General features: G+C 40.8%; 1 protein-coding gene and 1 long non-coding RNA gene across 3 annotated transcripts in view; one reads left to right on the top strand and one right to left on the bottom strand.

The window, feature by feature from the left end:
* Nucleotides 1–24572, bottom strand: part of ccser2a (coiled-coil serine-rich protein 2a) — a 59445-nt gene that overhangs the window by 27937 nt on the left and 6936 nt on the right. Inside the window, exons 2-4 of the mRNA XM_034100206.2 lie at nt 13923–15403; nt 13630–13841; nt 1427–1520 (exon numbers count right to left, since the gene is read on the bottom strand). Coding sequence (XP_033956097.1) covers nt 1427–1520; nt 13630–13841; nt 13923–15360 — 1744 coding nt within the window. The 5' untranslated portion in view covers nt 15361–15403. The remainder of the gene's footprint in view (nt 1–1426; nt 1521–13629; nt 13842–13922; nt 15404–24572) is intronic.
* LOC117459667 (uncharacterized) lies at nt 3291–5205 on the top strand. 2 transcript variants are annotated; one of them, XR_004553548.1, is made up of 3 exons: nt 3291–3624; nt 4280–4351; nt 5021–5205. It is a non-coding gene; the product is annotated as an uncharacterized lncRNA (long non-coding RNA). The 2 variants fall into 2 exon arrangements; XR_004553547.1 differs by having other exon boundaries at nt 4280–5205.

Genomic DNA, 24572 nt, shown 5'->3' with positions numbered 1-24572 from the left:
ATGTTCCCTTTTTGTCAAAGCTGTTTTAGAGAGGTGTTCATCTAATGTTATGATCATTTTGGAGGATGTAGTTTATATCAATGACATTACTTGACATCATAAAAGCTGATTAATAACTTCATAAAAGTTAGAATTTACTGCAGAGCATTTGCGGTGGGCAGCATTGCTAGGGGTGCCTGACACCTAACTATTGTACATGTGCATGGGTGCCTTTGCCCATCCATATATTTCAATGTCCCTTATTCATTGGCCATGAATGGTAATGTGACAGGGCTAGCTTCAGGAGTGAAGAGGGAAGATTCCCTTCCTAGAATTCATCATGTTTGATTATAGGTGAGGTCAAAATGTCCCTTTTCATGTAAGTGACCCACACTACCCACTGAATCCATAATAACGTTGTCAACACTATTATTATGTGGCAATATGATGACCTGATCACCTTTAAAACCCACAAAGAAGTTATCTTACTGTTTCCCAATGAGATTGGCAATTGATTCAATCCAAAAAGTGAAAATGAGCCACAGAGAAAGCACTGAAGACAGAAATAGATATCATATCAAGATGGTAGCGGGGGGTGTTAAGCTATTAAACTAATCATGCTAACACCAGACTGCTGTTTTCAAGGCGATGAAATGTAGCCTCTGATCTTCTGAGCCTATGTATGCAATGTGGATGTGCTGTAACCATACGCAACTGTGTGTGCATCTGCTCCTATAAACAAAGGCAGCATGATACTGCTCCAAGTCAGCTGCCTACCTGTCATTCAGAGCTAGTTGTGAACAATGTTGGAGTTGTAATTAAAAAGCTCTTCAGCAAACAAATATTAGCAATAACAGCACATAATAGACATTAAAAGATGCTAATGGATGTTGCAGAGACAATTCTTCACCCAAGGCTAAATGGGATTTATTCAATTCTAGACAGTATATGCCATAAAAGGATAATGCTGGAAATAGAATGCTCAGGCCTTGGTTAATGCATTAATTTACAATTATGATCAGAGCACTAACGCTGGAGGTGTCCGATGAACAATGGATGACTTCCAGCCAATGATACTAAAGCATTTCTCATGGCCAAAGAATAACCTCGCAAATTTAAATCCTGTATAAGATAAATACAATTTGTGTGTGTGTGTGTGTGTGTGTGTGTGTGTGTGTGTGTGTGTGTGTGTGTGTGTGTGTGTGTGTGTGTGTGTGTGTGTGTGTGTGTGTGTGTGTGTGTGTGTGTGTGTGTGTGTGTGTGTGTGTGTGTGTGTGTGTGTGTGTGTGTGTGTGTGTGTGTGTGTGTGTGTGTGTGTGTGTGTGTGTGTGTGTGTGTGTGTGTGTGTGTGTGTGTGTGTGTGTGTGTGTGTGTGTGTTGGGTTGTGTGTGTGTGTGTGTGTGTGTTGTGTGTGTGTGTGTGTGTGTGTGTGTGTGTGTGTGCTGACCGTGCAAGCCTTCCTCTGGGAGGTCCACATCCAGCATGAGGTCATCCTCATCCAGCTCTCCTGATGCCGGAGGGTCCAGGTTGTTAAGCATATCCTGGGGAATCACAGGCAAAAGTCATTTCGTCGTCATTAGATAACATTATGGGTACATTTTAGGCACATTATATCGAGTGCATTATATCATTTTTCCTCTGTGTTTTTGAAAAATGTGTTTTTGTTCGGGAAGCCTAACTGATGGGGATAAATATTATCTAGACAACAACAATTAAGTCAAAAACACACAATGCACTAAAGGACAAATACAGACGCAGTTTGTATTTTTGGGTCACACAGCATTTTGAAACATTTAAATCTTTCCTAATCCTCCAAGACATGAATGTTTGCATAAATCAGGATCCTTTTGTCCTTGGTCTGGCATTAGCAATTCTTCCAAAGCAGCTTTTAGTTGCTACAAACCCATATTTTATTATGAGATATAAAAACCATAACTTTTTAGCACACAATAGGATTAATTGATGCGGTGACATAAAGTCCTTCTTTAACGGGGAATGCAGGTTGTTTTGTAGATACAGAGGAACTGGACTCAAGGGCAGGAACACATCTATGTGTAATGTATTAATTCCATTAATACTTCCTTTGTGGAACTTATACATTATATAAAATAGAATGTCATGCTGAACTCTTGTAATTAGATGGTGCTTTCATTGCTTTTGACATTTGCGCATTAAATGTCCTTTATCTTTATTCATTTTTACTCTCCGTTATTGTTTCATGTTGTCATTAACAATCATAACTTGACTGTCAAATACTTTTCCTGTGATGCCGTTTCACATGAATCTCTCATATTCCCTTCAACATAATACAGACACAGATAACAGAACACACTTCTGGGAAAATATCACTCAATTATGAACGATAATACTGAACACTTTGAAAATCCAACAAAAACAGTACTCATTACAGCCTCGAAATATGCAGTTAGTCTGACTGCTGCGCTGCGGTCTGCCGAATAATTCAAAGCAGACCCAAAAGCAGAGAACTGAATCAATAGTTCAAAGCTTTATTTTTCAAGGCAATTTTGGGCTTTATGAAACTAAATTGACAGGGCTTTGACTAAAGGACACAAGCATAAAATGAGTCATTATAGTAAATCTCATGTGTTGCACAATTACTGCCTGGTACTCAGTGTGCCAGACTTAATGAAGAATAAAAATGAATATAATGGAAAAAACAGCTCGTACTTCTGCAGCCCTCCAAATACTGTCAGCAAAGCTAAGTATTATTAATTATCATCATCCATCAGTCCATCCATTCACCTACTATCTATCTATCTATCTATCTATCTTAAGTAGCGTCAATGGGTCAGATGCTCTTTTTCAAAAACAGCCTACACTCGCATATATCTGGTGAAATGTAACTGATATACTGACTTTCATTCATTTGACACGGGACTGAGGTACAACTCTTACATCGTTTATTGGCTCTAGCTCTTTTCAGCTGTCTGACAGTTCACCTCTGTGTATTAAAAAGCTTTGTGCACTCTAGAGCAGCGGTTCTCAAACTGTGGTCCGCGGCTGCAGGTGGTCCGTGGAAAAAAGCTAAATAAAATCCACTTTTTATTATCAAGGATTTTCACGGACCACCTCATATATGCAAACTGTAAAAATAAGTACATATATAAACGTAGTGTTAAAATGAAGATTTTTGTTATTGTTAATTAAGGACAACACTTAATGTCACCACTGGTTACCCATATAATCAAAATCAAATCAAGTTTTATTTATATAGCACATTTATAAACGATTTTTGGTCGAGTCAAAGTGCTGGGTGGTACCCATGGTTACGTCACGTGTGCGCGTTTAAAACCACAAACATGGATCGGTGGCTAGCGTCAGGTTCTCTGAAGAGAAAAGAGGTCAACGTTACCTTTAATGAAGATAATGAGAGTGAGTCTGAGGCATCTACAAGCCAGATTCCGCGGAAGAAAAAAAAGAGAGGGAAGATTAAGAGAAAATACAATGAGAACTACTTGGAACAGGGATTTACCTACACAAGCACTGAAGATGGGCCTTTGCCAGTATGCGTTCTGTGCTACGAGACACTGGCTAACGAGAGCCTAAAACCAGCTAATCTTCGCCGTCAATCTTGGAATCTGGCTTGTAGATGCCTCCGACTCACTCTCATTATCTTCATTAACGGTAACCTCTTTTCTCTTCAGAGAACCTGATGCTAGCCACAGATCCATGTATAATAGCATTGTTAGCTACGGACACCCGGGTGTAAATAGCATTGTTGGCTACGGACACCCGGGTGTAAATAGCATTGTTAGCTACGGACACCCGGGTGTAAATAGCATTGTTGGCTACGGACACCCGGGTATAAATAGCATTGTTAGCTACGGACACCCGGGTGTAAGTAGCATTGTTGGCTACGGACACCCGGGTGTAAGTAGCATTGTTGGCTACGGACACCCGGGTGTAAATAGCATTGTTGGCTACGGACACCCGGGTGTAAATAGCATTGTTAGCTACGGACACCCGGGTGTAAATAGCATTGTTAGCTACGGACACCCGGGTGTAAATAGCATTGTTGGCTACGGACACCCGGGTATAAATAGCATTGTTAGCTACGGACACCCGGGTGTAAGTAGCATTGTTGGCTACGGACACCCGGGTGTAAGTAGCATTGTTGGCTACGGACACCCGGGTGTAAATAGCATTGTTAGCTACGGACACCCGGGTGTAAGTAGCATTGTTGGCTACGGACACCCGGGTGTAAATAGTATTGTTGGCACTCAGAATTGCCTGGAACATTAAAGATTTTAAATTGTATTTTTCATTCTTCTCACATCAGGAGTAAATTGTGGATGAATGCCTTGCTCGAGGACAGGCCCAGGAACCAGGAAAGAGGGATTGACAACAATGTGTAATTATTATGATTATATAACAGAAAACATTTTTTGTATAAATGTCATTGTAACCCGTTATAGTAAGTGAGAAAAAAACATGTCATTCAATTGCAGTTACTAATCAAAATGTTGTTACAAAAGGGTTACATTTGATCATATTGTTAAGTAATCTTTAGAAGATAATATTCATTCTCTTTGACAGTGATCAGTGGTCAGTACTGTTGCAGGGTTTATACTGCCTGCTTTAAAGTATGTGCTCATTTTAACATTTGTTTGAAAAGGAATCAAAAAGGCATCCAATGTTAGAAGCCGTTTGACTTTGATAAAGTGACTCCAGGCTACATTGCTGTGTGATATTTTCATGACCCTGTTCTTGAGCTCTGTTTTATTATATAAGTGAAGTAACTAAATATATATTGTTAAGAAATAATTCTATCATGCAGAGTGTGCATGATAGAATTATGATATTTGTTTAATATTGAAACCCAATAAACGCATGTTGTGAACTCTGTGATTCAACAGCGAGATCAATATCTGTTAGGAACGGTTATTAAAATGCACAAAACAGCGGTTTTGAGCCAATTAAAATGTTGCCGTGGTGCCTGTTCTCACTCAGGGAAGGACTTGTAGGAGTACATGAATTTGACATTATGACATACAATTTTCGATCCATCTCTGACACACAGACATGCTCAATCAATCGAAAGCCTGCAGCAAGAGAAGCCTTCGAAATGGTAACAGCCGAGTGAAGGTCTTCCAGTGTGCTCAGTTTCATGGCACACTCTCTGCTCCCACCGTCAGCACCAGATGAATCTTACAACAAACACGGATTCATCAAACGCAGATTAAAACCTTTAAGATCACTGGGAAAGTTTTAAAGCTGAACTTCTCTGTTTGACATTTTGCCCATGAGTGACCCAGATGCCTTCACAACAGACTTGCAAAGCGAAATAAAAGCTCATTGCAGTAACCTTAAATTCTACTTAATGCTATCTTTTTGGGGTTTCTGATTTTCATTTGCATGTTTGTGGGCTGACTGTAAATTAGCCACGGCACATTATCATCCAAAAAGGCAAAATTGGCAGGTGAATTTCAGTTTTAACTACTTTTTAAGACTCCACAAACTTCAGCCCTGGGTTACAGAGGCAAATCAATAAGTGTGAGGGAGAATTTACTTGTCTTTTTCGTATCTTTGTCCCACACAATGTAAGCTCCTCTTTTCAACCCAGTATCTGTCTGTTTGGTTGTCATGACATCTCAGTTGAGCTACTCTATCAGAGAGGAGGGATACAAAACAATACATTTTCAGGATCATTATTTTTGTATCAAGGTCAAACGCTTTCCAAAATAATGTTCTCAGATATACTGAAATAGTATGCGATAGCCTATGCCGTGTCTTTGTATAGAGTATGGGGTGTGTGTGCTCAGCTGCTGCTCTCTGTGCATGTCTCTTGTGTGACAGTAGCACCAGTATTTAACAGTATCATTTCTTATTCTCTATATCTTGGGACTCGCTTGTGGTTTTAATGGAGGAGATTAGGGGCCGATATTCCGCATTTGACCGATTATCGGTATCGGCCTTTTTTTATCAAATTGCCGATAAAACTTTGGCTCTGATGCGGCCGTTTCTCTGGCTGCCGTCACCACTCTGTGTACACGAGCAATGTCCCGCCCACAGCGCTATCTGATAGGCTATTACTGAAGATTTCCGGGCGGGAGCCAGCCAGAGAGGCGGGACCTTCTCAGATTACAGGCAGGTGCGAAAGAAGATGTCCTCTACCTCAATTATTTCCAGATGTCATTGAATTGATATATTTAAAACAAGGGACAGTGTACATTAATCAACATATTAAAAACATGTAAAAGTACTCGAATTAGCCAAAAGGCTAGTTTTCATCGATAGTCCCTTTGCCAGATGGTGATAGACATCCTAAAAGCAATAATAAAAATACCACAACATTGTTATACCATTGTACACATTTACAATAGATGACATCACTGAATATAGAAAATGGATTGTAATCCATTTACCAGAACTAGGTCTTTAAATACAGAGAGGGATAGCTGCCTTATGGGAAGGTGAAAATATACTATATATAACTGTCAACAAAAACTGTAATTGGCAAGGACTTAAATGTGTTGAAACAAATACTGACCAGTTTCAGTTTAAAGGCTCTAACCAGCATTACGTGTACTTCTGTATAATCTCTATCATAGCAACATTGTAAAAATAGGTACTAAAAATATAGGTAGGTGATTTTGTATCTTTTTGACAGTTGCACTACCGTCTTCTCAAAATAAAATAAACTTTGCGTTGAAGTTTTTCTCAGCCTGAACTGAACCTGTGCTGAGCCGTGACTGTTCAACTAAGGTATAATCTAAATCTCCAATATTGTTTACTGTTACACCAAGAAAAAGATTGTTACAAATCGCCATATCCTTTCTATTACCATTCATTTATGTTGTGTTATGCTATGCACAGGCAAACAGAAGCAGAGTGAAACAGGAACACCGAGTGAAATTATTGAATGAGCGATGGACATAAAACAACGAAGGAGCCGTTCTGCACTCCTCTGCCAACAAGCAGGCACCTCAGGCTTCGGTTTACACATTGCACTGCTTTATGAAAAGGCTTTGTTACTTAGACTGATAACAATAACTACACCTTTTACCTAAGTGGTTTTATTTAGTTTATTGCTTTTAATAGTACAAAATGAGTGCCCTGCTTAATTTGAGTGACCTTCTTTTGAGAGAGAGGTACTGCGATCGTTATGCTTAATTGATCGCTTCTCTATTTAGCTTTCCTCATTTACGATATACTGTGGGGAGTAAGGTAAACACCACAGTTGCAAATAAAGCCATTACAAATCCAAAGCTCTGTAGAAATAATACATTTTTGTGAAAAAACTAGAAGAATATTTTGTAGAAATGTAATTACAATTCTGTTAGTAAAAGTAGATTACGTTTCACCCAAGGCTTACCAGTGAGCTGAATTAAACTACTGCAAGAGGAAGAAAATCAAATATCCATGAGAGACTAGATACTGAATTTCATCGGCATAATTTAAAAATCACAAGGGCAAGGCGCATGAAATGTAAATGAGAATACTGCAAGTTGAATTGGACATGGACATGGAGTGGGGAGAGATTCAACAAATCAAGTGTTTAATAAGGTTAGTGCTGACAGTGAGAAATACATTACTCTACCCTCTAAAATTGTGTATTTTTAAAAGTCTGTTTTAATGACATGCAGCCTACAGAGTTTTGGACAGTGTCACATTATGTATATTGGTGGTCTTGTATGCGGCACATTTGAACTGAAACAAAAACCAATTACTATGTTATACACATAACGTTGCACATGTATTATTAACCGATAGTTCAATGGGTCACCTCTCCTAGGTATAAATAGTCCGCCACTGATTATGCTTTTTTTTTGTTATAACTGCAGCATCTGTCTCTCAAACAAGATTTGTTAAACCTGCTTTTCTTTGTGAACTTCCTTTTAATCATTTAATAGCAGATTCAAGGCCTTATCTCCATGATTTAGTGCATCGAGTCCTAAATGAAACTTTAGATTGAGGTTACGCTTTGAAAATGAGTTAGAGGTAATATTAATGTAACCTGTTCCTGACACAGTGTGGGGGCTATGTCATTGTTAATCATGTAACTGCAGGTAAAACAGTCAAACTGATTATACTAAATCAACCAAGACTTGTCGGTGAAAATGGTTTTACTGTATGTTTCTAATCAGCTAATATATTGCCTTCATCTCTCATAGAGACCAAATAAGCAGCCAATAAGATTTTCTAAATGTGAGCCTGTGTTGAGAGAAGTGGTTATAATAAGCAGCATGGTAATGATTGCTGGTAAAATAATAGTCACGACTGTGGTCGGAAACTAAAGGGAGTCATGGAGGATAATGATAGAAGTGTAGGCTGTAATTTGGGAATGACTCAGACTGCTGTTGTCAGAAGTAGTTTGGGATGGTCTCTATTGAAAGCGCTGAATGCAGCAAAAGGGTTACATAGAACCCTTGTTTACCTTCACAGGCTGCTTGCTGTCAAATTAAAATAAAGAAAACAAAAGCAGGTGAGCTATAAACCTCATTAATGCAGCAGCATAGCCGGTTCACTGGCAGCTTGTTCCATAAATGGCTGAGGACTGCAAACAAAAGGCTTAAGCACCTCACTCATTTAAACACTAATGAAATGACCTGTCTCAACCTTGCTCTTCAAAAGCCTAAAATTAGAGGCAAAATAAATAAATCGGGGATAAGAGGCAGCGGTAAGTGTGCAGCTTTGAGGAAGCTGGAAGGATTACGGTACCACCAGGACTTTGGGTAATACACAGAAAGGGAAATGGGTAAAACATTCACACGAAAACCAAACTGCTAAACGAGAGAAAATGGCAGCAGCTGCAGCACATTTCGAGCAAGGTTTCATGCTGCGACGAGGGACAAGGGGCTGTAGTTAAAAAGGTAATGTACTTCTGTTATTAAGAGGCATTCTAAAACACCATAACAATAAGCTTTACTAAATCCAAAGTTGGTAGATCTGCTGATTCTATTCATGTTGTATTCAAGTTGAACATAGTATTTGGCAAATACTGAGAGGGGATAAAAGGTATGCAGTTAACACTATAAATCAATCCAAAAACAAACCCTTCAACAGCCAAACTGCTAATTCCATCCTTTGACACAGTCTAGAGAAAAAACACATAAGCTGCACGGATACATTTATATATTTTCACAGCTTTCTTTCTAGGATCCTTTCCATTTATGACTGACAAAATAATAAGTATTCTCAGATAGTCCAAAATGCTTCTACCATTTAAATATAAATAGTTTCCTGGTCTAGAGATGCCGTTGCGCTGCATGATGAATCGCGCTGAGGCCAGGGAAACATTAACAGGCGCTGTGAGAAGGGTCCCTCCATCTCTCAATGCCAATTTTGTAAAGCTGGTACTGTACTGAGCTGCATGGTGCTGCATGGTGCATCATGGGAGTGTTATTATCAGCGCAGGTAGCTCCCTCCTTGATTTTGCATAGAGGCAAAAGAATGCAGATGGAGCCATTTATAGCCGGAAAGATACTGGGACACACAAGCCAGGACCACCATAGCAGCCACAGTGTGTTGTCGTAAGGAAACACACTGCCTCCAAGTGGACGGTGCACGCCACTGCAGTGTAGAAACATTAAACCTGCCAGGAGCTTAATATCTTATCTAATCTTTCATGCCAACATGGAACAAACACAGCGAGAGTTTTGCTTACATGTACATAAATGCTATAAACACTAGTTGCGTTCTTCTTTAAGAGGATTCAACTGTACTTTTTGCTCACAGCCATGATTACATGCCTTTCCTTTTTAATTACCCTAGCATCTAATTCAGAGCAGCAGGCTTATGCATTCACAAGACTAAAAGAAAAGCTATCAGCAAACTGCTGGCCTTTCATTCAACTCCTAGCAGACTGTCACTGTCCTTACAGACCACATGGATTATGCAGCAGAAATCTGAAAGAATTACAAATGATATTGGACACAGACACTGCTTTGTGACAAGATTATGGCCACGTTTACACGGAAACGAAACGGAAAACGAACTTTAGTCGATATCAAAAGAGTCTGCCGTCCACACGGAATCGGCTCGAGAAACGTGTCCGTCTGTAAGTGGCGCTGTACTTCCGCCACAAAATACACCAAAAGCAGCGAATAAGACCTCCCGAGCATGGTTGCCCTTCTGTTTATTCTCCACGGTGGATTTAGCAACATGTAGTTCATGTAGTTCTCCATGTCCAACATCTGTAGCATGGTCAGTAGCCTCTGGAGCACGAAAGCAACCCTGTGATCCGCCATCGTTGTTGTTGTTGTTGTTAGCGAAACACATCAGCAATGACGCGGGGTCAGCAGCAGAGGCGGGGCTATGGCGTCATCGTTATCAGGAAATGATCGTATTTGATTTGATTTGATATACTTTATTAATCCCCGTGGGGAAATTGTTTCTCTGCATTTGACCCATCCTGTGTTAGGAGCAGTGGGCTGCCATTTTTGAACGGCGCCCGGGGAGCAGTGTGGGGAACGGTGCCTTGCCGGGACTTGAACTAGTGACTTTCCAGTTGCCAAGCCAAGTCCCTATCGACTTCACCACCACCACCGCCCCTATAGGACGTACACACGGAGCCGTTTGGCCCCTAGAGCATTTCGTCGGCAGATCTACCCACCTTGGGAGCCGTTATCGTTTGAGGGCTCCGTTTCCGCGGTTCCGTTACGGCCTCGTGTGGACGAACCGTCCATACGATAGAGAACTGTAGCGGATACAACCCGTTTCGTCTCCGTGTAAACGTGGCATATATTTGTGGTTTTCCAAGGAACTATTTACTATTTCCAGGGAACAATGGCAGAAGGAGTAAGAGAGAGAGAGAGAGAGAGAGAGAGAGAGAGAGAGAGAGATGGGAATAAAATAGGATGGAAATGGTGGAATAGAGAGCTCAGTGCATCTAATTACAGTAAGTGGGCTCATTTCCTCTAATCAAATAGCCCAGTTAAATATCGCAACGGCAGATTCCCCATAGAGCCGATCTTCACACATCAGCTATCAGTCACTGAATCTCACCCTATTCTTCTTTATTCATATTGTTCCTCTTTAGAAAGGCTTCACACAAGCCCCAAAGCTGAAATCATTTATGTATCTACAGATTTGTAGCAGTGCCGGGTTTTGTTGCATTGGCCTGGGGCGGCAAGATGGCTGCTACTGATTATAGTCACAGGGGACACACATCATCTAGTTAAATACAAACTAGCAGCCCTGTGGCCTTTTCCTTCTGCAGAATATCCCAGAATTGGATTTTGACTTAAAATATTCAAATCCCAAACTCTTTGCAGTTATTTTAATTGCAAAATTACAGGATATTTAATTATAAGTATAATAATGTTGCCGTAGTAAATCCTGCCAAGCCATGCAAAGATCATCTTGTACTTCTGAACTGTTTTGTGGTACATTCAGTAGAAGATAATTTAACTAGCACTGATTAAAATGTAATTATAAAAAGATGTAAGCACTGCTATCAAGTTACGTTGTTTTTTTTCTGCTATATGAACAAATAAAGGACTCTCACGCCACATGACAAGTCTATATCACATGACAGTAACTGAACTAAGAAATGAAGAATTACACACACACACACACACACACACACACACACACACACACACACACACACACACACACACACACACACACACACACACACACACACAAACACACACACACACACACACACACACACACACACACACACACACACACACACACACACACACACACACACACACACACACACACACACACACACACACACACACACACACACACACACACACACCTCTCTTGTCCTTTTCTTATTGTTTTGCCAGATTACCATTACAAATACCACTATTGTGAGATAAACAAGTTACATTTTCAGTGGCTCAGAGTTTTCGTCTCCATCACATGGTATAACAGTAAACACATGAAGCGTATTATATCATTTCTAGTCCAGCTCATTTTAAGGTCTTTACGCATTCCTGCGATCAGGTGCCGGGGTACAGGAGTACAGAGAGCCAAAGAGAAGGCGAGCAATGCTATTACCACACAGTCAGTGGCCGGGTCAGCATTCCTCTAAGGGAGAGAGAAGCCTTGGCAGGAAAAATGCAGTGAGAGCTGGAAGAAACCTCGAGACACTTTTCCTTTCCTTTTCAGCCTTTGTTCTGCTCGTTTAATCCCTAATTATAAAAGGAAGGAGGAATCTTTCAAAAGTGGAACTGATTAATGGACTAAACAATGTACAGTGTGTGTCTGTGTTGTGCTAAAGGTTCCCGAAGTTGTAATCAGGTACAGTATATGTACTTGGTATTAGCTGAACAAAGTCAACCCCCTATAAAAAGGGAAATTACACTTAATGACATCAGAAAAAACACCTGCATTATTGTAAACCAACACTTCGATAGACTAACTCTTACAAAAATCTTAACTTTTTTAATCACAGACCAAAGAGATGAAAGTTGAAGTTTCATAGTACTGAATATTTGTATGTTTTAATGTAAAAAAAATGAGTATAATTTCATATTAAATAGGATCAAAATTAAACTAAGGGGTCTTCAAACATAAGCTTCCTCACACCCTGATTGAGGATACTCTAAAGTGTGCTCCTGAAGCTTACATTAGGTACATTATTATTTTTGTATGTAATGTTTGCTGCAGGCCTATATTTTTGAATGACTTGAGATTGCCTTCTGATGCTGGTACTCATGTACTGCTATCAAGATGTCATAAAAAGTAAAGTCATACCCTTTACCTTTCTTTCAACCCTCTCACTCTTAAAAACGACAACACTTGGAAATGAACCCACTTCTCACTCACTAGCACATTCTACGCCAACTAGCAATCAGGTAAAGCTGCAGTAGCTTTAAGTGTTACTGAAGTTTTTAGCCTTATTGACCTTATCATTGCTAAAGGCTTTTAGCTGTTCTCCCCTTTCCCTTTCTGTCTGAGATGTGCCACAGAGCGATGTGCCACTTCACATTTAAGAGAGGAGAACATGACATGCTCGTGGCAGCTGCTTCAACAGGAGTGCTTACTTCCTTATCAGTTTAAATATGAATAATTGTGAGATTATACAACAACAAAAATGTCATACCTGGAGCTGTCATTTGATTGACTTTCAATTAGTTTATCAACTAAATATGTCTTACTGAGAAGGTTGTTAATCTGACAGATTTCATATTGAGTGAGTTATGATATTAAGTAGATATAAGATTTTTAAATTTGTTATTAAAAGTTAACTTGATATGATTTTTTAAACCCCGACAACAGTGGGAAGGGATTAAACTGACGGCAAATGTTTTTAATAAGAATCGTTTTTTAGGACTGACATATTAAAGGTGCTTTGAGCTGCTGGGAAATGATGACAAATGATATAACAAATGTTTTAGAAATATATATTTTACGGGTTGAAAATGACTCAACAGGCCATCTTTCCACCCTGAACCTTGCAGGATAATGCCGACAGAGTCGACAGGTTTGTTCTAATTCGTGTCATGAAATGTTAACTACAAATTGTTTAATTGTAACGCCCACTGAGCAACTCATGCTTCACACATCCATGCACTCACCCTGCTCAACCCCTCTCTATCTCCCACAAAGGCTCAGACTTAAAAAAAGATTCTAAATTATTCAGTGCGTGAAGTAATGCTGAGACCTTGGGGTGAAGTTACACATTAACTAAATTAAAAGGGAAAGCGGGAAACTGGGACTCACCATGCTGTTGAGGTCTGAATCATCATAGCTGTCACATGGATGTGTCCCCGGCCCCCCAAGTGGCTCGAGACCATCTTCATCCCACATGTAGGTTCCACCAGAGCTGTTGGAGGGTGACATCTCCACAGACGAAGCCTGAAGGACGTCAGCCGGCTCTGAAGACAAGCCCAGCGGTCCCTGAGAGTCCTGCATAGGGCTCTCTTCTTTATGTCCTGCAGAAGATAAATAAACGCATGTCTGAGAAACGGACAAAAATGTAACAAACATTAAATGAAATTACGAAAATATCTTACCTGCCAGATCCATAGTGTCCCAGTCAAGGCTCTCATTGAGAAAGCTGTGTAAGCGGGTTTGAGTAGTGCTGTCAGTTCTTCTGTTGTCAGGCAGGTCCCCATCACTGAACCCATCTCCCAGACAGTCAAAGTCATCTAGAAAATCTTCACTGGTGTCGCCTCTGTCTAGAGAGGAGGCCGAGGATAAGGACATGTCCTCCAAAGTCTCACCTGCTGTCTGGCCAGAGATCTTAAGCACACTTTTTCCTCCTTTTCCTCCTCCGGAGCTTCCATCACTGTCACTGGGAGAGACTGCTTTTGCAGTCTCACTAGTCCGCTCAATGTCTATTGCTATCCCTAATAGCCCTGCAAATTCAGGGGCAGTTGAAGGTCTGATATCCCCCTTGACCCTACATGGAAAAAGTGGCTTTTGCTGCTTGGTCTGCCCAGATCGAGCCGGCCTGTAGCCCAAAGACAAACCACTGCTTCCCAATGACTTGTTGAGCACACAGCTGGGGAGCAGAGGCTTTCTCAGAGGACTAGGAGTAGTGGGCGCTGGAGGGATTGAGAGAGTGGGGAGAGAAGAGGTAGCTGAAGGTGGTCTACTGTACTGAAGTCCTCCACCTAGACCTCCTGAACCTACAAGGCCGCTATTCAGGCCTCCGAGTCCTAAACCCACTCTTCCATTGCTCAGCTGAGGGGGTTTGAGAAAACTACTGCGAGGAGGCCGGAGCTGAGTGTTTGCCAGAGGCTTGGCTAGCTCTACAGCCCGGTTGAAGGAGAAGGACCGCGTCATAGGCTGGCTGGTGGGTGAGGGAATCTGCTTGAAGTGAGTGAAGCTGTTTGAGCGCACCATGTTGTCAAGTGCCAAGGTCTTCAGGCTGTCACTTGACTGGGACAGGCTGTCTTGAGAGCTGCTTCTGGGAGAGCTCGAGCCTGCTCTCGGCCGCACAAGTCGGGATTCCGACCCCGTTCGAACTGGACTGCTGAAGCCATTATCGGCTGCAATTTTAGGACCTCCGTTCAGTGGGCTTTGGTCTAGCTTGGTCACTACTTTGGGACTCATCTTCAAGGATTGCTTGGGGATGGCCTTGGGACTGGAGACAGCCACCGTCAAAATACCTGACCTCCGCATCTTGGGCGTCGATGGAGAGCCATTTCTCACCTCCTTTACCAGAGGGGGGAGCAGTGTCTGAGCCTTTTCTTCAACTCCATCCTCAGGGCTGGTGGGGCTCGAGGGGCTCGTCCCCTCGTCTCTCTTCCATTTGAAGGAAAATGAAGAGGCTCGGATTACGCCATTTGGCCGTGTTCCTGAGGGAGTGGTCTGTCCATCCTGAGTGGGGGTGGTCGGGTGTGTAGAACTATTGGACAAGGGGCTGGCAGCACCAGTCGAGGAGCGTCCACCGAACTTAGGCAGTCTGGATACCATGGCGGACCTGATGTGTGATTTTTCTTCCATTAGATGCCAAAAAAGGCATGGAGGGACATGGAATCACACACAACTGGGGAAAGAATACACAAATAGATGATTAGATTTCAGTGTGCATGATTTGACTTACAATGTACTGTAATCCTACAAAGCAAACAGTCAGACACACAACAGACACACACACACACACACACACACACACACACACACACATATGCCATGACCATATGCCCTGATAAATAGTAACAACACTAAGGGTAGTTTTGTCCACCTGCTGTCTCGGAGTGGTTGCCTGTCTGACTGTGAGGAGCATTAGGGATTAAACCGACAGCTTACAGGATGACTTGAGGCTTTGTCACGGGAAGTCTGGCTTTACACTTTCACGTGGTCATGTGAGAGACATAAAGGCTAAATTAAATCTGACTTTACGCAATCCGTACACGGCCACAAATTTCAATCAGACATGGAAAATCACATGTCTCTACTTTAAACCATGCATAAGGTACTCTTGACTCCATTCAAAGCAGGAAACAAACATGTATGAACATAAATCCATAGCAGGAACCAGAGTATTGTGTTTATTATTATTGAATCTCCCAAAATGTATGGGTATATTAAGACAGTTAATAGAATAATGATAACAAAAAAATTCACTGATGACATGACCTGGAGTTGCCACAGGTTTTGGAGGATATGGCGCCGAGATGCCTGGCCAACAGAAGAATGGGCAAACGGATATACACCGCCTGGGGGACAAGGGGAAACCAGTGTTGGGAAGGTAGCCAGCACACTTTGAATAGTGAATGGAGGACGTACAGCATGTAAGCCAATAGAGGGAGAACACAAGGCCGTTTCCAGCTACTCGTTGTTAAATTCATCTGTTTCCAATCAGCCATGTGACAATTGTACATGTGTTGGTGGTGCACCTGCGTGTTGCATCCATCTGGCTAGTGCTGGAAGATTATGAATAGGAAAGTTACTGAAATCCAGATGGCTGGAGCGGTTAACAGAAAGTGATCAATCTGCATGAGGGAGCAAAGCAGGGACTCAAAAACTGTCTGCAGACGGTTGCCCCAGATAGAAAGTAAATGTATTTTTTTAGAAATGCAGGCTGTTTTGTTGATCAACAGTAGATCAATCACTTTTGAGTAGATCCTTTGACAAACTGGCACAAAGACACAAAGGCAGATACTGGGGCAATAATCCACTCAACTTCTGAATTAGTGGGGGAGGGGCGTTGTGTGAAAATGTGGGACTTGTGTTCTGGAGGAAAAAAACGTCCACATACCCTGCTGCCCCACATTCCCATGCACAGACACACACGTCTACAATCAAAGAGACACACTCATAAGTGCTACAGAAGTCAGGCTATGCCACCATCCTAATCTGCTTCATAAACACAACGCACAAAAACGAAAACACACAGTTGCACGCAAAATCAGGTCAGCAATTGCAAGTGGGGCAACCAAAGCCTCTTTGCCCCGGGGTGGGGGTGGTGGTTGTGTGTGTGTGTGTTTAACGGGTAGCAATTCGATTAGAGGTCTCGTCTGTATGAATGGCCCAGAACCTCTTAAGTTTCATTCACATCCAGATCACCATAATAAACAGCAAATCCTCCACGCAGCTGTGGCAAATGTTTTCTCATCTGGGTCATCTCACTTGTCACCCAGACATTGGAAGATACCCGTTGGCAGTGCGGGAGTTTCCTTTGATGTTTGAAGTCATTGTAAAGAAATTCCCCATCCACAGTTGATATGCTTGTTATATTATAGTTTAGTTGTAATTCTTTGGGCGTTGAGTAAATAAGGATGTAGAATAGTCTAATCTTAAGGTCTCACATTTGTATTTACAGCAACAACAACAACAACAACAACACAGTGGCCTACTAATGTCACATTATCAAAGCCCTAATATAAAAGGCAATTGTATGTGTATGTGACCATGATTTACAAGAGTTTTGGTACCAATGACGTTCAAGTTACAGTACCTTACATTGCTGATTATCTAAGGCATTTTATTACAAAATAATATATTTGCAAACTGTATAGCCTAACTGGATGGTCCACACTTACTATGCGTAGAATGCAGCATTGGTTTTTATTAATGTATAAAGCCATTTTAGGAAAGCTTCCACTCTACATATGTGCCAGATTTTCCCCAGTTTGTGACACTTACAACCTCAGATCCAGTGCCTGGATACGGGTCCAGGTTCCTGCCTGCTGTGCGGACTGAGGCTGGGAAAAGGAGGCTTTTTTATTATGGTCCTTGGTCTTGGAATGACCTTCAATCAAACCTAAAACTGAGTGTTAGTGTACCTTTCTTACTGTCCTAATGTGCACAATGTAGTGACTGCTTTTTCGTCTTTTGTTTTCTTAGTTATGTTCTCTGTGTGTTATGTGTAACTTTGCTGCCTTCTTGGCCAGCTCAGCATTGAAAATGAGATTTTATCTCAATGCTTTTATCTGGTTAAATGAAAAAATGTTATTTACAATTTTACATTTACAAAATATCTATCGTGATGTATCTATTTGAGCGAATAATTGTTCATAACATAAACACACTTACAAGCTTGTTTTGCTTTAATAATGACTTTTTCACAAATTAATTATATCAATCAACTATCTTCAAAATAAAAATATAATCCCAAAGTATCGGTTCAAATTTCAGCAAATGTCTGCTTCTGTTTCCCAGTGCTATGGACCGAATATGATTAATACCCAGCCCTTTTCTCCAATACTAGTACAAGGACACAGGTCAGCTCATGAGGAGCGTCAATAAAAAACAACATCCAAACCGCCTGACAGACATTCTAAGGTAGGGCAGTAAACCTTGCAGGCCATCTGTCATGCGCTTATATGTGATGGCCTGCCCCTCCCCCCAGAGTATAGTACTGTAAATAAATATCCCAGAGTTTCACTAACATCCAAGTATCAAGGCCAACAATATGCCTCTTGTGGGTGTGCACTGCATCTGAAACAAAACGTGAAACCTTGACAGTGTGAAGGGATGAATAATGTAAAGGAAAGCCACAGGGACACAGTCTAACTAACTACAAATCATACTGAGAGCAACGTTTGCACACTGTAATTATAAACCTCCAACAAGCTTCAATGCTGTTGATTTCATTTGAACCTGGTTCAACACTGAGGTCTACAGAGATTGTTTCAATAATTTAGTTTATCTTTGTATTTTAGGTGTGTTTACTGAGGGTTGTAGAACAGCAAGAAACTGTTTTATCTTGATGTCTAAATATCGCTGCTTTATAGATTGTGTCTGAGTACGGAATAGATCTACAGATTAGATCAAAATCCAATATCACCTAGTGCATGGAACGATATCATGATTTAACTTCCAATCCAGAGAATAATAAAATAGGGTGTGTAACGAAAGACTGCAAGCAGCAGAGGGAGTGGAAGGGATTACAAAGAGAAAAGGGAATGGACAGCGATAGACAGATGCTGTTAGATAAAGTAAGAATGGGTGAGGCAGTGAGACAAGACTTCAGGCAGGCTTTTCCCACAGAGAGATATTTTGCTAGACCTGCAACTCAGCATCTCAGCAGTGAAAAAAGTGAGATGACATATTTTCTTACTCTCTGTCGTACAGGGAATGGGAGTTTTCTGTCTGCCAGTGAGGCTGTTTGGCCTTACTTTATTTCTGTCTCAGAGGACAGCCAGACAGAAAGCACCTGGCAGAGATCTGGGAAGGCTGAAACATCCGAAGTGCAAGAATAAGGTTGTTGTGCATTACTCCTCTAGCAAAGCTTTCACTTGAACTGCTCACCCACTACAGAGATTCATTCTTCAGGAGTAACAAGATGGATGCAGATAGGAGGCGACAGGCCAGGGGCTATGATCTATTGGGTCAGTGGGGCTACGCATGAATGGAGGTGCTCTACTACACACGATGCTACAGTGTATCTCCATGTCAGAATGCTCATGGTTCCCCATCATTAAAAAGTCTCTGAGCACCATCTCTCAAAAATAGAATGTCAGGATACATCATTCCTCTCGCATTACATTGATAAGGGGAGAATTGTATTCAGACTGTGGAAACCCCAGAAAGGGATATGGAATAAGTATGAAGTCAGTACAGTATATAGAAAGAAAATGCTCTTTTTTAGTAGTTTCAAAAGAAAACCGTGAACAATATATAAAAAAATGCAAATGCAACTTCACATGTGGGTAACACCCTAACTAGTAGTATTGTCAGCTGTTAATTACGTATTAAGAGTCTGTTGTATTGCCTTACTTTCCAAAGCAGGGCATCACTTCTTTAATGCAGACCCTTGCTTTCATAGCAGCAATATTTTCGTATTCCATTAAGTGCAGTAATAAAAACAACTTTGAGAAAATTGATCAAAAATAATAATTATTGTTTGCTATTGTTGTACAAATAGTTTATTTGGAAAAAACAGTTAGATTTGAAAACAATGTTTAGGAGAAGAGTTGAGCAACCTAATACAATTTCCTGGGGGAAACCCTGAAAGTAAAAGTAAAATGTCTTTAACACATTCCTGCTAAAACATAATTGGTGTGTAAAGGTTTACAAGACATTAGTGGCCCTTCTTTGTCTGACATAAAACTGAAAGAAATGTTATGTCTTTTGGAAGTGGGTTTATTTCAAGCTAAGCTGTAAAGTGGCTGATTGAACCAGGTTTCTTTTTGGACAGTCTTATTTTTGAACAAACATGCCCTTAGAGCAGTGGTTCTCAACTGGTCAGGCCTCGGGACCCACTTTTTCCTTTGTCAATAGATCATGACCCAACATTTTGAACCACTCAAATCTATTCAACAAAAAATCGTGCTGTAATATACGCTTTTCAACATACAATATTAATTAAAGTGAAGTACAGTGCATATATCCCTTCACAGAACAAAATAATGCTTTTAAATAAGGTTTAATGAGATGGTGGAATCAAAGCTGAACTGTACAACATAAAAAGGCACATGCTGAAAACCCAACCCCTAAAGGGGGTCTGGGGGGATTCTCCCCCAGGAGATTTTTAGAAATACTAACATATAAACTACCCATTCTGGTACACTCTGAGAAGAAAATATATAGATGTATTACTACCCGACATATTAATAATATTATATGCCATTGTTTGTTTTTCACTTTGTTCCGACAGCTTGCTGCTCCTCATAGAGAGAAGAGCAAAGAGGAGAGAGTCTGTGTGAATTACTTTAAATTGTGGGTAAGGGTAGATAGCCCCCATTGTTCTGTGACCTGTCAATCATCAAACCGGGGGTCATATTTCATTATGTGTTCATTTGTATCTGAAGTTGTACCCATGGATGTATAAAGAATAGTTATACTGCAAAGTTATTCTCTGTGCCAGAAGAATCGAAAAAACATCAGCAAAGATGTTTTATTGAGAAGATGATCACTACGTGACAGAAGTTTTCAAAACCGTTTATGGTCTCCCGTACTTCCAGTCCAATGCACGCCTACTGCATGCACAGCGTTAGAAAGTCGGGCCTTGAAAATAAAAGTTTAACTTTTTTCACGGAAAAAAAAAGGAATTTTCTTTTTTCCTCTCACACATCTGCGACCCACTCGATACAGGTCCGCGACCCACTTTTGGGTCGCGACCCACCAGTTGAGAACCACTGCCTTAGAGATATGAAAGGTTCTATAATCACATACAAATCTACACAGACTTCAACTTTTTAGTCTGTGGTAGATGTTCTGTTGCTACTATTTCCTGTGTGGCGTAAATGGTAACGTGCACTTACATTTTTTGAATAGCTTCGTTAGCACTAGAGCTGTATTTGTAACTACTAAAAATGTAGCTTCAGAAACACTTAACAGCTTTTTCTTTTGTAGAAAAAAAATGGGTATATCTGAGCAATTCAAGTCAACACAGACTGTAGCTTCACAATGAAGAGAACTGAAGAAAGGGAGAGACAGAAGATTAAGCATGAACAGGGAGGATGGATGGAGTGAGGAAGCAAAAAATGAAGACTCTTATTGGTTTGATGTGGAGGGCAGCTGCAGCTTGCAATTTACCTCCATCTTGCTTTCTACTTTCTGTCGATGTTGGCGAATCTGTCTTTTATAGTGCCAAACCAATCGTTTAATAGATCAAAAGCTAATCCTTGTCTGAAGAGCCTATATATCCTCCAGCTGGCTCTACTCTGAGACAAGATTTTAAGGGGCCACCACACACACACACACACACACACACACACACACACACACACACACACACACACACACACACACACACACACACACACACACACACACACACACACACACACACACACACACACACACACACACACACACACACACACACACACACACACACACACACACACACACACACACACACACACACACACACACACACACACACATTTTAAAACATATCTGATATGTTGGATGAATGATATCTAATTGCATAGTCTGTGATGAAAGAATGCATAAAAATTATACTCTGACAATCAACTGCAGCCCAAATGACTTTTTCACCTCCTACTGACACTCAAAGTCCAGCTTCATGTACATATATTGAGTGCAGTGTCCCAGTGGAGTAATAACTAGGCCAGTCATCTGGACCGAGCAGTAGTGGGCCAAAGCGTTGTCCCACAAGAGATTAACAGAGTGCCATTAGAGCAGGCTAATAGAATGAGACAGGGATGAAAGTAACACTGACGCTAGGCTAATGTGTATTGAGTGAAAGCAATACTAGGCTGAGCTGCACTGATGCTACTTGATGCCTATCCAATGAGACAGCATAGAGGGTTTGGTAATGCTGTATACTAACTGGGGTAGATCGAATGACAGAGACCAACAGAGGAAAGAAGTGGGGAAAGTTAAGGTGTGGCAACCTGCTACATTCACAACTACAGTGTATGTTTGAGTATACTGAACAAGATACCAGAAGAACATACATATACAATATACATTTTTTTGCTCATTATGTACCACAGAAAAGTAAAATAGAAAACGTTACCTTAACTGAGTGAGTTTATGTTCCAATTATTTTAATCCAAGAGTGAATCATTAAGACAAGAGCTACACCCTGCCAAGTCACTGCACTTTGTTTCCTCCATCATCTAATCTGAAAGTAAGGCAGCGTCCAGACGAGAGAAAAGCGCAGGAACAGGAAGACACTCTTCAGAGGTTGGTCTGTCTGCCGCCTGGCTCTCTCCTTGCGTGTGTGCGTGCGTGCGTGCGTGCGTGTGCGTGCGTGTGGAGAACAGAGCCTTTATGGCTGTGTTTAATATTTGATGGGGCATCTTTCAGGAGCCCCACCCAGTGTGCTGCAAGAGTACAGAAGTGGTGAGGACAAATTATGTTTTAGGGAAATACACTAAAAGAAGAAAAGAAAGAAATTACAAAGAATTGTTGTCAGTACAAATGACGTAAACTTCTGCAGGAAACAGTCTGATCAATTATCCACAATATATTACAAAGTCCAAAGACTAAAGTCACATATTCCCACCAATAAAGAAATGTTACTGACAAGCTAGAGTAGTAATTGTCAGTTTGCATGCTGCTGCCCTTTAAAGTCATCGAATCTCCAGAGGGGATAATAAAGGGAAACAGATCCCGCCTAGCAGCACTTAGCTGCACATTAAGTCACTCCAGTAAAAAGGCATTTGTTGTGGTTCTCGTAAAGATTCAATACAAGTTCAATTTCCCATACACATTTCATGGTTGACAGCATACTGGTCCCCCTCAGTCCACCATTTTCAGCTAAGTGCTAGCTGTAAACCATACAGCCAGCCAGCCAGCTCCTCAATATCTACCGTTTGTAAGTATCACATGCCGTGGTAAATCACAACTGAGTCCGATTCAACCCACATCAGCAGCAATAAAATAAAAGGCTTAAACACAGGGTAGCAAAGGACTTCTTTTGCATTTAAATTACTTCCTGGTATACCTCTTTTAACAAGCCTCAATCAAAGTCAGCCTTTTAAACATTTACAGCCTTAAATTGGTGTGGATTTTGAGAGCTTATTCTAGACGGAAAACTGTTATGACATCTGAATGTTGGAAACTTTTTTCCAGGTGGTTCATTCATTCAGAAAAAACGAGACAGTCACAAAGATTGTCTTCACCAAGTCAAACAGACAAGTCACGACACGGACCACCCTCAAAAAGTCCTCATCATCCACCCTGACTCATACATAAGAATAACCCTTCTTTGTGAGGTGTGATTCTGAGAAGCAGTAGTGCTGGTAGGACTTGTTATAATCTAATTATCTTCACTGTTAGAAGTGCCCAGATGTCTACACACCCATCACTGTAATCACATTTCTCCTCAAACCACTCCTCTCCCTGCTTTATCGTTCAGTTTTAAGTGTATGTGCGCGTCATGAAGAGACAGACATGCGTATCTGTTCCCTCTCCCATGTATGACCTTCATTTGAACCACATGGGAGAAGACTGCAGTGCATTTGACAGCTCAATTTAATTCTCACCTTCTGATTGGCTGTATGGGATAAAAAGGCTGATATCTGTTGCCTGGCAGTAGCGCAGGTGTCAGTCACTGTCGGCCAGGTCATTAGAGTCGTTTATGCTATGAGGCAGAGCCGGCTTACTTTTTCTTTTTGATGCATAATAAAACTTCAGAGTGACCACAGAACATCTCATTAATGATTGATCACACAACTGCTAGCAACAATTTATTCTTTTAATTAAAAGATAAAACTCTCTCACCCGAACTGGCTCCATGGTACAGCTATGTGTTGCTTAACTAGCTCAGGCCTATAATGATATAAGTAACAGCATCTTAATTAGGATAATAGACCTTCTTCAAATACATCGTTTGTGTTTTTATCAATTTGTGTAGCCATGGTCAAGCAATTCTTTATTGTATGGTTTAGTAAAGTTAACAGAAAAGTTTGTATCCACTGCTCACTGTGTTTTCACCAAGCAAACAACAGCTTACTAAAATCAAACAATCTAGCAGAGACAACTATTTTGCTTTGAAAAAGGCATTATGACCAAGAAGTTAGCTAACTTTTTCTTTTTTAAAAGGAAGCTTCCGATTTAAGTCCTCCTTCTGACTTCCAGTGAAATGTCCAACATACACCTGCATTTTAGACATGGTTTTGTTTTCTAAACCCTGACAGAACTATTATCTTTGGATTACTTTCTTTATCAATCACACTTTCAGTTGTTGTTTACTATGATAGAATAGAATTGTTGGTGTGAGTTCATGAGTTGGACTTTGTATGTAAACTGGTATTTGGTTTGTTGGACCAGAAAACCACTCAAGTAGG

Source organism: Pseudochaenichthys georgianus, chromosome 15, assembly GCF_902827115.2.
Source record: "Pseudochaenichthys georgianus chromosome 15, fPseGeo1.2, whole genome shotgun sequence".
Classification (NCBI taxonomy): Eukaryota; Metazoa; Chordata; class Actinopteri; order Perciformes; family Channichthyidae; genus Pseudochaenichthys; species Pseudochaenichthys georgianus.
The sequence above is the reverse complement of the archived record's forward strand: the minus strand, read 5'-3'. Positions and strand labels throughout refer to the sequence as shown.